Raw genomic sequence first — 12,175 nt, 5'->3', positions numbered from 1 at the left:
TGAATAATAATGCCTTCTCAGGTCAAATACGTTTTCAATTAATCAAAGTGGACTTGAAAAAAAATGCTTTTGTTGAAATGCCAAAGCTGACCGGATGCCCGTGTAAGTGACATGATCACGTCTAAAGCGGAGCGTGTGCTAGAGTGCGACTAGTTTTGATCCAACCAGCCTTCCGTCCGCCGCCGTTGGCGTAAGCCTGAGGCAAGATGGCGGCGCGACTCCTTCACACGGCACCGAAGTGGCTAACGAGTATCAAACTATCACACCAAAGTCTCGCCACATGCGGGAAATTTCGTGTTTCCGTCAGGTGAGTCTTCATCTACCCCAACTTGGGCGAGTCTTTCACACAGTCAATTTTGAGTTTAGTCCGCTCCGGCGCCGCATCAATGTCAAGCTGCAGCGACGTCCTAGGTGGCTAAGCTAAGGCTAACCTCCGTGGCTAAAGCTAACATAACGTGTGACGTTGTTCCTTAGCCTAGAAGAAGCCTTCCTAGAAGAGATGCCGATCCCGTCTCACTCAACGGCGACTTGTGTTTCTCCATGAAATGTTTCCACTTGCTTCGAGGACGAGTAGCACAAAAGTTGCTGTGATTGGCAAAGTGTATTTAAAGTCACAATGTTGACTTGGTGCAGTGCACGGGTTGCCCCTTCAGTAGTCACGTGATAAAGCAGTTTTGCTTAACTTCTGTGACCGCTGTACATTTTTGTTTTGTTTTAACATACTTTTATTGTTGACTGACTGTGTAATGATTGTGTTGTGTGTTCCAGGAGCTTGTCGGGGCTGCAGGACAGTTGGTTTAAGTCTCTGTTTGTGAGAAAGGTGGACCCGCGCAAAGACGCCCATTCGCACCTGCTGGCTAAGAAGGAAGACAACAACTTGTACAAGATCCAGTGTGAGTGGCGCACTGTGCGTAATCTTCGCTTTCCTCGGACGCTCTCCATCCAAATTGTTTTGCGTCCTCACTCTTGCAGTTCACAACGTCAAGCCCGAATGCCTGGACGACTACAACCAATTATGGTAACGCGCTTTTGTATGCTTGTCACTGGCTCACAAATCAATCTTCTGCGTGTGGTTTTAGTGAGGGTGTGTTGCCTTCCATCCACGCCGATCCTGAATACCCCTGCGAGCTTGTCGGAACATGGAACACATGGTACGGAGAACAGGACCAGGCAGGTCAGACGCCAGCTCTTTTGTTACACACTTGGCTTGTCTGGTTTTGGGCACGCTGTGCACGTAGTTTTTATTTCTGGAGATGTCCTGTAAGAATTTGTACTACCAGACCCAGTTGATTTTCTTCTCAGACAATGTAGAGGTTCTCATCCTCAAAAGGATATTTCATGCACATGCAGGTTTTCAAGATGGGGGACATATTTTTGAAATTACATTTCTGCTGAGCGCAAGCTTGAAACATGATAATTGTGCTGAGCTTAAATGAACTGGCTCGATGACAAATTGAAGTTTTGCAACAAGTGAGCACTTAATCCAAGATAAGGCCTCAACCGGTTTTGGGCCCTACCCAGGTGAAGGTTACTCGAAAACTAAACACAAAAAAAGATCATTGCACAAGCAAAGTGGCCTGTGAGCTTAATGCTAACACAATAAGGAACATACCATTGACATGCTAACGGTTAGCATCCATAGCAACGGATCTTTGAGTTCCAGTGATGAATTTTGTTCGTTGATGTTGCAGTGCACCTGTGGCGATATCGAGGAGGTTATCCGGCCCTCACGGAAGTCATGAGCAAACTCAGGCAGAACAAGGTAAGGGTGCCACCTGTTGACCGCTGACAAAATTGCTCCTTTCTTCATCGCTTGTCATTGTGGACCTTGATAATTGCTGATGATGATGTCACACGTCGTGCCAGATGTTTGCAGAGTACCGGCAGGAGCGCGGGAAGATGTTGCTGTCCCGCAGGAATCAGTTGCTGCTGGAGTTCAGCTTCTGGAATGAACCAGTCCCCCGCGACGGGCCCAACATCTACGAACTGCGATCGTATCAGCTCAGGGTAATGGCTTCCTGCACGCTCGCTCGCTTCTGCTGCCCATCACTTGACGCGTTGCCCTTGTTTGCATTGCAGCCCGGCACCATGATCGAGTGGGGCAACTATTGGTGAGTCCGTCCCGCGACGATATTTCATCCACTTTTTATTGTACGGTGGAGTTGTGATGTTTGCACCATTTCGTCTGTCCGTAACAAATGTTTTGTGATTCATTCCTTGATGGCTGGCGTTCCGCTCGTGTTCCGTTCCCCCGTGCAGGGCGCGCGCCATCGATATCCGCCAGCAGAACCAGGAAGCCGTGGGAGGATTTTTCTCTCAGATCGGAGATTTGTACCAAGTTCACCACTTGTGGGGTGAGTGCCTTGCAAGGTTGCATCAGGTGTTCATTGGATTGCCTCTTCATTTTGTGATCATCTTCCAGCCTACAAAGATCTGCAGTCCAGAGAAAACATTCGAAATGCAGCCTGGCAGCGAGAAGGCTGGGACGAGGTCGTCTACTACACAGGTGAGGCGACCCGCTCCGCAGATTTGCTTCTTATTTGGACGCCATGGCTCAGTGGGAGAGTGGTTAGGATTTTGTTGTGATGGTTTGGTTTCTTCCTGCAGTGCCGCTTATTCAGCACATGGAATCTCGAGTCATGATTCCCTTGAAGAGTTCGCCTTTAAAGTGAGCCTTGCAACCCCGTGCGGAGGAGGCGACGGTGCCAGGAGGGTGTCCCGCTTGGCTTTGCTTGGAGCGTGAGCTTCTGACGTGTGAGCATCTTTAACATCTTTACCACCACGGTCTTCTCCTCTGAGGAAGACTTAAGATGACTTCCCAAGAAATGATTACTGGCTCGTTTTTGAAATGAATACATAAAAACAGAAGGATAATTAAACTCCGGTTTCCCTGGCGATGCTTGTAGTTTCTCTATTAAACACGTTGAAGCTTCTCAAAATGTAGAATCCGTTGAGGATTTGCTCAGGTTTGTTTGTCTTTTGAGCTGAGTTTATTGATTTCGTTGAGCTGCTAATGGGGTGGTGATGGGCCTGCTGCTGGCGCTTTATGGGTGGAAGAAGATGGGACTGTGCTAACTTGTATGACCATCCCTGCTTGAATGATTTAGTTGTACAGAATGAAATTAAACTTCAACTGAATTCACCTCTCGTATTATTTCACAGCACACATAATGCTTGCTTTACAACATGCATGTATTTATCTGTACCCAATTGCACATTTTAATTGATTTGAACATATTACAGTTTATAAAGCTGACAAAAATGTATTTCCAATAGTTTAATCCCCGGAGAATTAGTGTTATTTGCCTGGTTGTAAGAGAACCAAAGAAAACAAAATATGATGGATGATATGACTCGAACGTCCGAGTTTTGTCGTGTTCCTTGAACACATCAGGGGGAGCACGTGTTGGCCTTCTGGAAGCCTCTTTCTTTTCTTAACTTCCGGTTGGCGTGTCCCGCTTAACGGCACCTCGTTCGCTTTCTTTCCTTCTCCGCCACGTTGGTTCACCGTCGCTATGTCCGCCGTGAAAGCTCTGAACCCCAAGGCGGAGGTGGCCCGCGCCCAGGCCGCACTGGCGGTCAACATCAGCGCGGCTCGGGGGCTACAGGACGTCCTCAGGAGCAACTTGGGACCCAAAGGCACCATGAAGATGTCGGTACCGGGCGCAAGCCACGATCCGTTCTTTGCTCCTGCTCTATGCTAGGTTAGGCTAGGCTAAGCTAAGTTGCTAAGTAGTTCTCGTATTGGACCCCACGAATGTTAATCGTGCAATCTCACCTGGAAGTAGGAACTGCATTTCCGTTTAGTTTGTTTTTCTCTTTTTGTGTAAAGTTATCGGAAGTTGGTGATTGTTTTTTGAGGCCTCGCATAGGCTACGCTAAGAAATGCTAATCCTGTGTCGACGCACGTTGCCTCCCTGCCCCGTCATGATCATGCTAAACTTAGCATCAGCTTCATCGTCTCTTGCAAAAGATGCTACGATTTCCCAACCATCAATGATTTGAATATTTTCATGCAATGTTTGAACTCTTTCGGCTTTTCGATGGGGGCTTTGAAAGGTTACGATAAAGCTTTTTTGTTCTGCGTGTACAGGTTGGTTTCTGGATCAGGAGACATCAAGCTGACCAAAGATGGAAACGTCCTCTTACATGAGATGGTAATTGACCACTTTGGACTCTCATTTGACTGCTGACAACTGCCTTTTTTTGTTTAACTTGCATTAATGTTTTTATTTGAATCCTTATTCAATTCACACCTTTGTTTTGGATCGTTTGTTTTTCTCAGCAAATTCAGCACCCGACAGCGTCTCTCATTGCCAAGGTTGCCACAGCCCAGGATGACATCACGGGAGACGGGACCACCTCCAACGTCCTCATTATTGGCGAGCTGCTCAAGCAGGCCGACCTCTACGTTTCGGAGGTACCTATTCAAACACCACAGGCGTCCGATTTTGTTTGTTTACGTATTTGGGCTGACGTACCTTCACGCGCCCCTCAATCAGGGTCTTCACCCGAGGATCGTTGCCGAGGGCTTCGATGCAGCCAAGGAGAAGGCTCTGGCCGTGCTGGAGCAGGTGAAGGTGACGCGGCAGATGGACAGAGAGACCCTCATAGCTGTGGCTCGGACCTCCCTCAGGACCAAAGTCCACGCCGAGCTGGCTGACCTCCTCACTGAGGTTACGCTCACCAACTCCTTTTACAAGCATATGCAAATGCAATCACTTGTCGATATATCCCGTTATCCTCTGCAATAGTTTTCCTCCCCCCACTTGTGTCCTCGGATGCCATCTGAGGTGTGTGAATTGTAAATGTGACGCAGGCGGTGGTGGATGCCGTGCTGACCATCGCCAAGCCCAACGAGCCCATCGACTTGTACATGGTGGAGATCATGGAGATGAAACACAAGACGGACTGCGACACACAGTGAGTGAGCTCCTTCCTTTCTTCTCAACCAGGAGGCAGCAGAGGGGCTAGCGCACCTCTCAAACCTAAACGTCGTTTTCCTAGTGAGACTTGACGCCGTCGTTTGCATGTCTACAGGCTAATCCGAGGGCTGGTTCTGGACCACGGCGCCAGGCACCCTGACATGAAGAAGCGTGTGGAGAACGCCTTTGTGCTGACGTGCAACGTGTCACTGGAGTACGAGAAGACCGAGGTCAACTCGGGCTTTTTCTACAAGAGCGCCGGAGAGCGTGAGAAGTTTGTGGAGGCCGAGAGGAAGTTCATCATCGAGCGCGTGCGCAAAATCGTCGAGCTGAAGAAGCGCGTGTGTCCCGATGGCGATGCGGGCTTCGTCGTCATCAACCAGAAGGTAAACCCCGCCGCTAAAAGCATCACCGTTGACGGCACGGCGAACACCCGAGAAGCGCCGACCCCGTGGCGCTTTCCGGTCACATGACTGTGCTAGAGAAAGTGTGACGTGTACCTCTGCATGCGGGGGCCCCCTGTCCCCCTGACATGTATTCATCACGGCACCACAATGGCCACATCCCCGGCACCACAATGGCCACACCCCCTCTCGTGCGGCACCTTAATGCTCTCTCTCTGCGCTTCAGGGCATCGACCCATACTCGCTGGACGCCCTCGCCAAGGAAGGCATCGTTGCCCTGCGCAGAGCCAAGAGGAGGAACATGGAAAGGTCAAAGTTCAATAGAGTCCACACAGTCTCGTGTACGAGTGTCCACAAAAAGATGTCGCGTGCTGACGCGTTGATGTTTTTCTGGAACGGCAGGCTGACGCTGGCGTGCGGCGGCATCGCCATGAACTCTGTGGACGACCTGACACCCGAATGTTTGGGCCGCGCCGGGCTGGTGTACGAGCACACGCTGGTGAGTGACGTCGATGTGAACTCGCAATGTCTTCTTGCAAAGAGGCTTGTTGAACTAAATCTAGCAGTTTTCCGCTAAAACGTTTGTCGCGGACAAGAGCAGCCGACAGTCCCCCTAACGGCCATTTGGTGTTTGCAGGGTGAGGAGAAGTTCACCTTTGTGGAGAAGTGCAGCAACCCACGCTCGGTCACGCTGTTGATCAAAGGGCCCAACAAGCACACGCTCACGCAAATCAAAGACGCCGTCAGGGACGGCTTGCGCGCAGTCAAGAACGCCCTGGAGGACGGTGAGAGTGCAGTTTAGCCCATGAAGCCAGATGAGAAAGATGTGATGGTGAAAGGAGCTTTTATTTTTGGTTGCTGTCAGGTTGTGTGGTGGCAGGCGGGGGTGCGTTGGAGGTGGCCCTGGCGGATGCGTTGATCAAGCACAAGGCCTCCGTCAAGGGACGAGCTCAACTGGGCGTGCAGGCCTTCGCCGACGCCCTCCTCATCATTCCCAAGGTCCGCGTCACCACCGTTGCATCGTCCCTTTTCTTTGACTCGTCCTCATCTGTTCCTGAAATAACCCGATGCCCCCACCCCTGACAGGTTCTGGCCCACAACTCTGGGTACGACCCTCAGGAAACTCTCCTGAAGCTGCAGACTGAGTATAAGGAGTCCGGGCAGCTGGTGGGCGTCGACCTCAGCACAGGTGACAACGCGACACTCCTATAAAGAAAACAAGAAAAACAATTAAGAGGGGCCAAGTGTGTAGTGAACATCTCTGAGGTGCTTGACACAATGTCACAAGGAACCAAAATCGAAAGCAGTTTTACAGAACTTTTTTTTTTTCCCCATACACCAGAACACATCCTCATGTGTAAGGTGAGTCAGTGGGCTTTTGTTGTTACCATGACAACCAGTAGGTGCTATCTTTGGCCATCATCTCATGTTGGCAGTGTTTGCAAAACAGCCCAGAGGCCGAGACGTGGAAACCTTTTGTGTCCACAACGTGAAAAGCGAGCGTGTGTGCTTTTCAGGGGAGCCGATGGTGGCGGGCGAGGCGGGCGTATGGGACAACTACAGTGTCAAGAAGCAACTTCTTCACTCTTGGTGAGGAAACCGTCCACGTCCGTGACATCGTCCACATCTTGGTTCTTGCTCTTAACACTTATTCCATTTGCGTGTGTGTAGCACGGTGATCGCCAGCAACATCCTGTTGGTGGATGAGATCATGCGTGCCGGAATGTCTTCCCTCAAAGGTTAAAGGTCAAGTGTTGTCCAGCTCAACAAGCACTCAACTTTCACAAACAGTTTTTTCTTATTCAACTATGACCTTTGGATTAGTTTATTTATCATATTTTGTTTCAATGGCAACTTAAAAAAAGCACTGATTACTGCTTCTACGTCTGCACATTAAACTTGTTGAGCATCATTGACTTGACTGATTTTATTTTGATTCTTGGACTTCATTTCAACGTGCGCAAAAGATAACAGGACAGCATTTGGGCCGCATACTCAAGCGGAAAGCATCGCAAATTGAATTAAAATATGAATGGGGATCTCTCCAAAAAATAGATTGAAGCCAATAAAAGTTCAAATTCAATTATCCATGAAAACATGCAGCAAATCAATAGCAAAGAAACTTCCAAGCTGTTAATTTCCAGCGTTAACGTCTGAGTATCACCTAGCATGAACTAAATAGACCCGAGGCAAGGAAAGTAACAAAGTAGCTTTCAGGTGAGGATGCAAAAAAAGCATCTCTGGGGAAAGGATGTAGGATTTAAAAAAAATAAATAAATAAAGACTTTTGGGGATGCCGAAGTGACCATGGCAACTAGCAGGCGAGCTCGTTGGGCGTGCCGACGTGATTAATGACGTCACGGTACGTACAGAAAAGCTCGTCCGGCGGCGTTGTTCGTGCACGGCCGTGCTGGCAGTGTGCGTGAGTGGGACGCTCGTGTTTGTGTGTGCGTGGGTGGGCGCCCACGCGCAGAGGATGCTGAACATGTGGAAGGTTCGAGAGCTCGTAGACAAAGCGTAAGTAGCGGGCCGGGAATAAGCCAGGTGCAACTAAGCTATGCTAAAGCCGGTTAGCGGCTGTGACGTCACGGCCGCCCAGAGACTCAGCTGTTAGCCGCTGCTAGCTGGCCAGCTAGCTACCTGCCATCCTATTGTAGCCCACTTGTCAATAATGAAACCTTTTACTTCGACTATTACTACTCTCAGTCTTTTGAACCGATTGTAAATGAGATTCAGGTTGAGGCTGGCGGCAGGCAACCATACAGTAGCTTGACCGCGGCCGCTATCTGCTGCAGGAGCATCACGCCCTTTTCTGGGCCGCAAGCTTACGTCTCCTCCAAACGTGCAAACGAGCAGCAATATCTCTAGCGTCACACAAAACCAATAACAAACAATGTGTGTGTGTTTGTGCACATCACCAGTACTAACGTGGTGATGAACTATTCCGACATCGAGTCCAAAGTGAGAGAGGCCACCAATGATGACCCCTGGGGGCCGTCTGGCCAGCTAATGGGAGAAATCGCCAAGTATGTCCAACACATGCACTTACTTAGACACATGCACACATTTATTTAGCATGTTGGTGTACGCTTGCGTGTGAGCAGGTCCACCTTCATGTACGAGCAGTTCCCCGAGGTGATGAACATGCTGTGGACCAGGATGCTGAAAGACAACAAGAAAAACTGGAGACGCGTGTACAAGGTGAGCGCTGTGTAGTTTAGTTTTCGAGAAAAGTTTCCTGGATTAACAGCTGACACCGCATATCTAGCGCCAAACTCTTTAAATAGCGATTCATGCGCCTCCTATCCTAAATTTCAAAGGCAGAAATTTTGTGGCGGCAGAATTCCGAGAAATTGCACAACCTGTATTTCCCAATCCAAGTCCAAAGTGTTCAGTCATGCCCACATGGTTGCATAGTTGTGGCGCCATCTCTACCCAATTTGCACAGTCTGGTGAAGTTGTGGCGTGACGTGGCAGGCGCTGCTGCTGCTGGCCTACCTGATCAGGAACGGATCGGAACGAGTGGTGACCAGCGTGCGAGAGCACATCTACGACCTGAGATCTCTGGAGAACTACCGCTTCACGGGTCAGCGCCCGGCCGGCCCTTCTGCCTCCGCCATTGTTGTTTTCCCTCTTTTGAAATGCGTGCTTGGCTCGAACAGATGAGACCGGCAAAGACCAGGGCATCAACGTGCGTCAGAAGGTGAAGGAGACGGTGGAATTTGTCCAAGATGACGAGCGGCTCCGAGAGGAGCGCAAGAAAGCTAAGCAGAACAAGGACAAATACATTGGGGTCTCCTCAGACAGCGTGGGAGGGGGAAGCATCAAGAACTGTGAGTGGTCCCGTACCCTCAGCCCACATCCGTCCCGAACCGCAACGGTTCTGTGTTTGTGTGCAGCTTGTGAGCTGGAGCGGAGCAAATGGGAGGAGGACTGGGACAAGAGTCGAGCGGCGTTCCCCTTCAGCGAGAAACTAGGCGAGATCGGCGAGAAGATCGGCAGCACCATCGACGATACCATCAGCAAGTTCCGCAAGAAGGAGCGAGACGACTCCCCGGACAGGAGCAGGTAGTAGCTGAATCGATATTGAGAACTGAAAATGGAAAATTGAAAATAATTCTTATTCTCGTAGCGACAACGAGGGGGAGAGGACATCCAGGAACGGTCATCTGGAAGCTCGCGAGTTCAAAGACGAGGAGGATAGCGTCCCCGCCAAGAGCGGCCACGTAACTCAGGCGACCACCGCTGCTACACGCAAACGCAGCGGGACCCCCGCCAACAAGACTTTGGACCTCGGCGCCGCCGCCCACTACACCGGAGACAAGAGTCCCGATGACGATCAGGTCACTTCAATATTATTTTTGAGATTTGGACATGCTTCAAGTTGATTCAGGGAATGACTTTTGTGAATGCCATTTATTGGACAGTTTTTTTAAAGGTCCATTCTATACTGTCTCACTAGGCATCCGGGAGGCGGCCCTGTGGTGGGGGTCTGGCTGACTTGCTGCTTATCGACTCTTCAACCCATCAGAGCTCTGCTGCAGGTATGGCTTGGTGTGTGTGCGTGTGTGTGTCTATGTCACTGTCTATGTGTGTGTCTGTTCAGGGGGCTTCTCCAGCGACCTTATCTGCGACTTCGCTGACTTCTCGTCGCCAGTGGCGTCAGTCAGTCTGCCCTCCTCCACCGGTAATTTTCTTTTTATAAATGTTTGGTAGTTGATCCAAGGCACCACCTGCTGGCAGAATTGGATATGTAATATGTGTCTGTCATGTGACCAGTCGCGGCACCGGCTAACGGGACCGCAGAATTCGGAGACTGGAGCGCCTTTGCCGACCTCCCAACGACGATGTCGTCAAGCTCCGCCTCTCAGCCGATCGTCGACTTGTTTGGCGCCCCTCCGCCTGTCCCGCCTTCCGCCGAGCTATTTGACTTGATGGGCGGGGTCATCCATCCGACGGCACTGAGCTCATCTCAGAGTTTGACCTTCCCGTCCGTCGCGGCAAACGTCCCAGCGTCTCGCTCTCAGCAGGTCTGAAGGACCCTTCCATCTTGTGCTTTCACACGTTGCTTTCCCCTCTCGATTACGTATGAATTGTTTTATTTGGGTATGCGATGTCAGAGTCTGGGAACTTTGATGTCTCGGCAGCCCGCCGGATTCAAGCAGATGGTCGGAGGGCAGGGTTCTTTAGGCTCCACCTGGTCCGACCCGTCTGTTGACATCGGCCTGGACTTCCTGTCAGCTGGCCTCAATCCCGTCAAGTCGCCAGCCACCCTCACCAACACCATGGGGCAGCTGCAGCAACAAGGTAGCTTGGCCCGACTCTTCACTATTTGCTTGTTTTGCAATTTGTGGGCGCAGTTCACCTGGCGGCCACTGGGGTCAAAATATTTGGGAGTTTTTGGGAGGCTAGCTGAGGGTGTTGACTGCTGTGGGACACCTTTTGCAGGCGTGGCTCCCATCCACGCGCTGGCCAGCAACTTGGGAGGCCTGGACCTCAAGCGAGGCTTGGCGCCTCTCATTGGACCTCAGGCCAATCCCAGCATGCCACCTTTGACGACAATGGGCGTTGCCGCTCCCGTCAGGATGGGGACCCCGGGGCTCGGCGCGGGGCGGCAAAGCCAGATGCCTTTTCTAACTTGAGCAACTTTGCAAATTGGAGGTGTGCGCCTGTTGAGGTGAGGACGGACGGACGGGCGTGCTCACGAGCGCGGAAGTGCCGCGGCCGCAAGCCCCCCCCCCCTCCATGTAGCCCTTTGCCATGTATGCCACTCTCAACAAGTTTGCTATATTGGTCTTTGGGGTGACCTTTCAGGATGAACCTAAAATGCACTTTAACCTTTCCAGTCAACTCAATAGGCCATTTTGAGTGTCCAACTGTCCATCGCTTCAGGACTTTTTATGCAGCAATCCATCTCAAGACAAGAAAATACAAAACTCTACTTGAGGGAGCTTGGTGACGCACATTTGGATCCTCGCTAGCTGGTAGTGTTGTCGGTCATCCCACCCCCAAGCCGTTAGGCGCAAACTTTTTGTGAGTGGCCCCAAACCTCCTCAGGGCAAACGTCCCTCTGACAACAACGCCATCTTCAACTTGAATTTGGCCTTCTAAATACATTTCCCTGACTTGTCTCTTCCACCACCTTCTCCTTCCAAGTTGCAAGAAACAACGTGGTGGGGCCCGAGGTATTCACTGGAGCCACCGTCTTCGAGCCATGGACTTGCAAAAATACGAGGGACAAACTCAACATTGGTGGGGGTGGGTGGGGCTCTTTTGTTTGACGTGCGGGCACACAGCTAAGCAGAGACTTTTGCGTGCTTCAAATGACCAAATCTTTATTTTGTTACTCTCAGAATGACAATTCCACAGATGTACGTTTAATGTTTGCGTTACTTGTCTTCATAAAGGACATTGTTGATGTTTGTGTTCCTTTTTCAGTACAAGTCAGTATCTTGCAATTGTGTACGTGCTTTCTTTGACATTCAATTAAATTGCAGCAACCTCAATGAATCATCCTGATATTTTATTACTTGAATGCGAGTAGTAAGTAACAAAGTAGCTTACGAATGCATCTGTATGTACTTTAGGTTTTTCAGGTATCGCTTCTCGAGTATCAACATTTTAATTTTTGTTTGTGTACTTATGCCCACTGCGGTTAATAATGACACATTGTGTTATTTATTTATTTATTTATTTATTTATTTATTTATTTATTTATTTGCAAGAACGCTAGCTTACACGAGCGACATGCGAATGAAGACAAATGGACCAATGGCTGCGAGGCCTGCATTGTGACCGAACAAAGACGTGGCGCTCCATTGGAGGCGATGTGACAAATCAACGTGG

General features: G+C 50.1%; 3 protein-coding genes across 6 annotated transcripts; all 3 read left to right on the top strand.

The window, feature by feature from the left end:
• Positions 1-147: 147 nt before the first annotated feature.
• LOC133167957 (protein NipSnap homolog 2-like) lies at positions 148-3,142 on the top strand. Its single transcript, XM_061299137.1, has 10 exons — positions 148-307; positions 769-893; positions 973-1,018; positions 1,080-1,174; positions 1,692-1,762; positions 1,867-2,007; positions 2,080-2,111; positions 2,260-2,354; positions 2,423-2,506; positions 2,608-3,142. The coding sequence occupies exons 1-10, from the start codon at positions 207-209 to the stop codon at positions 2,670-2,672; spliced, it is 855 nt and encodes a 284-aa protein (XP_061155121.1). The 5' UTR covers positions 148-206; the 3' UTR covers positions 2,673-3,142.
• A 294-nt stretch (positions 3,143-3,436) lies between these two features.
• cct6a (chaperonin containing TCP1, subunit 6A (zeta 1)) lies at positions 3,437-7,241 on the top strand. The gene is made up of 13 exons (XM_061299082.1): positions 3,437-3,652; positions 4,094-4,157; positions 4,286-4,420; positions 4,503-4,676; positions 4,820-4,923; positions 5,041-5,311; positions 5,556-5,638; positions 5,732-5,828; positions 5,967-6,114; positions 6,195-6,328; positions 6,416-6,518; positions 6,847-6,919; positions 7,001-7,241. The coding sequence occupies exons 1-13, from the start codon at positions 3,516-3,518 to the stop codon at positions 7,071-7,073; spliced, it is 1,596 nt and encodes a 531-aa protein (XP_061155066.1). The 5' UTR covers positions 3,437-3,515; the 3' UTR covers positions 7,074-7,241.
• Positions 7,242-7,710: 469 nt separating this feature from the next.
• Positions 7,711-11,835, top strand: LOC133167931 (clathrin interactor 1-like). Of its 4 annotated transcripts, none has more exons than XM_061299078.1 (12): positions 7,711-7,846; positions 8,251-8,355; positions 8,434-8,530; positions 8,807-8,915; positions 8,992-9,162; positions 9,229-9,397; positions 9,462-9,672; positions 9,792-9,873; positions 9,936-10,016; positions 10,109-10,359; positions 10,450-10,636; positions 10,778-11,835. In XM_061299078.1, exons 1-12 carry the CDS (start codon positions 7,806-7,808, stop codon positions 10,969-10,971), a joined length of 1,698 nt encoding a protein of 565 aa, XP_061155062.1. In that variant the 5' UTR covers positions 7,711-7,805; the 3' UTR covers positions 10,972-11,835. The 4 variants fall into 4 exon arrangements, with proteins under 4 accessions (XP_061155062.1, XP_061155060.1, XP_061155061.1 ...); XM_061299076.1 differs by having other exon boundaries at positions 8,992-9,397; positions 10,778-11,006; positions 11,486-11,835; XM_061299077.1 differs by having other exon boundaries at positions 8,992-9,397; positions 10,477-10,636.
• Positions 11,836-12,175: the final 340 nt, after the last annotated feature.

Source organism: Syngnathus typhle, linkage group LG15 (assembly GCF_033458585.1).
Source record: "Syngnathus typhle isolate RoL2023-S1 ecotype Sweden linkage group LG15, RoL_Styp_1.0, whole genome shotgun sequence".
Classification (NCBI taxonomy): domain Eukaryota; kingdom Metazoa; phylum Chordata; class Actinopteri; order Syngnathiformes; family Syngnathidae; genus Syngnathus; species Syngnathus typhle.
Note: the sequence above shows the minus strand (reverse complement) of the source record. Positions and strands in the feature narration are given on the sequence as shown.

Bases quoted from the DNA above. Each gene is read 5' to 3' on its own strand.
- LOC133167957 (XM_061299137.1), top strand. From the start codon at position 207: ATGGCGGCGCGACTCCTTCACACGGCACCGAAGTGGCTAACGAGTATC. The intron at 2,008-2,079 runs GTAATGGCTTCC...TTTGCATTGCAG, and splicing joins TGCGATCGTATCAGCTCAGG to CCCGGCACCATGATCGAGTG. The intron at 2,507-2,607 runs GTGAGGCGACCC...TTCTTCCTGCAG, and splicing joins CGAGGTCGTCTACTACACAG to TGCCGCTTATTCAGCACATG.
- cct6a (XM_061299082.1), top strand. From the start codon at position 3,516: ATGTCCGCCGTGAAAGCTCTGAACCCCAAGGCGGAGGTGGCCCGCGCC. The intron at 5,312-5,555 runs GTAAACCCCGCC...TCTGCGCTTCAG, and splicing joins TCGTCGTCATCAACCAGAAG to GGCATCGACCCATACTCGCT. The intron at 6,519-6,846 runs GTGACAACGCGA...TGTGCTTTTCAG, and splicing joins GGGCGTCGACCTCAGCACAG to GGGAGCCGATGGTGGCGGGC.
- LOC133167931 (XM_061299076.1), top strand. From the start codon at position 7,806: ATGCTGAACATGTGGAAGGTTCGAGAGCTCGTAGACAAAGC. The intron at 10,017-10,108 runs GTAATTTTCTTT...TCATGTGACCAG, and splicing joins CAGTCTGCCCTCCTCCACCG to TCGCGGCACCGGCTAACGGG. The intron at 10,637-10,777 runs GTAGCTTGGCCC...CACCTTTTGCAG, and splicing joins GGGGCAGCTGCAGCAACAAG to GCGTGGCTCCCATCCACGCG.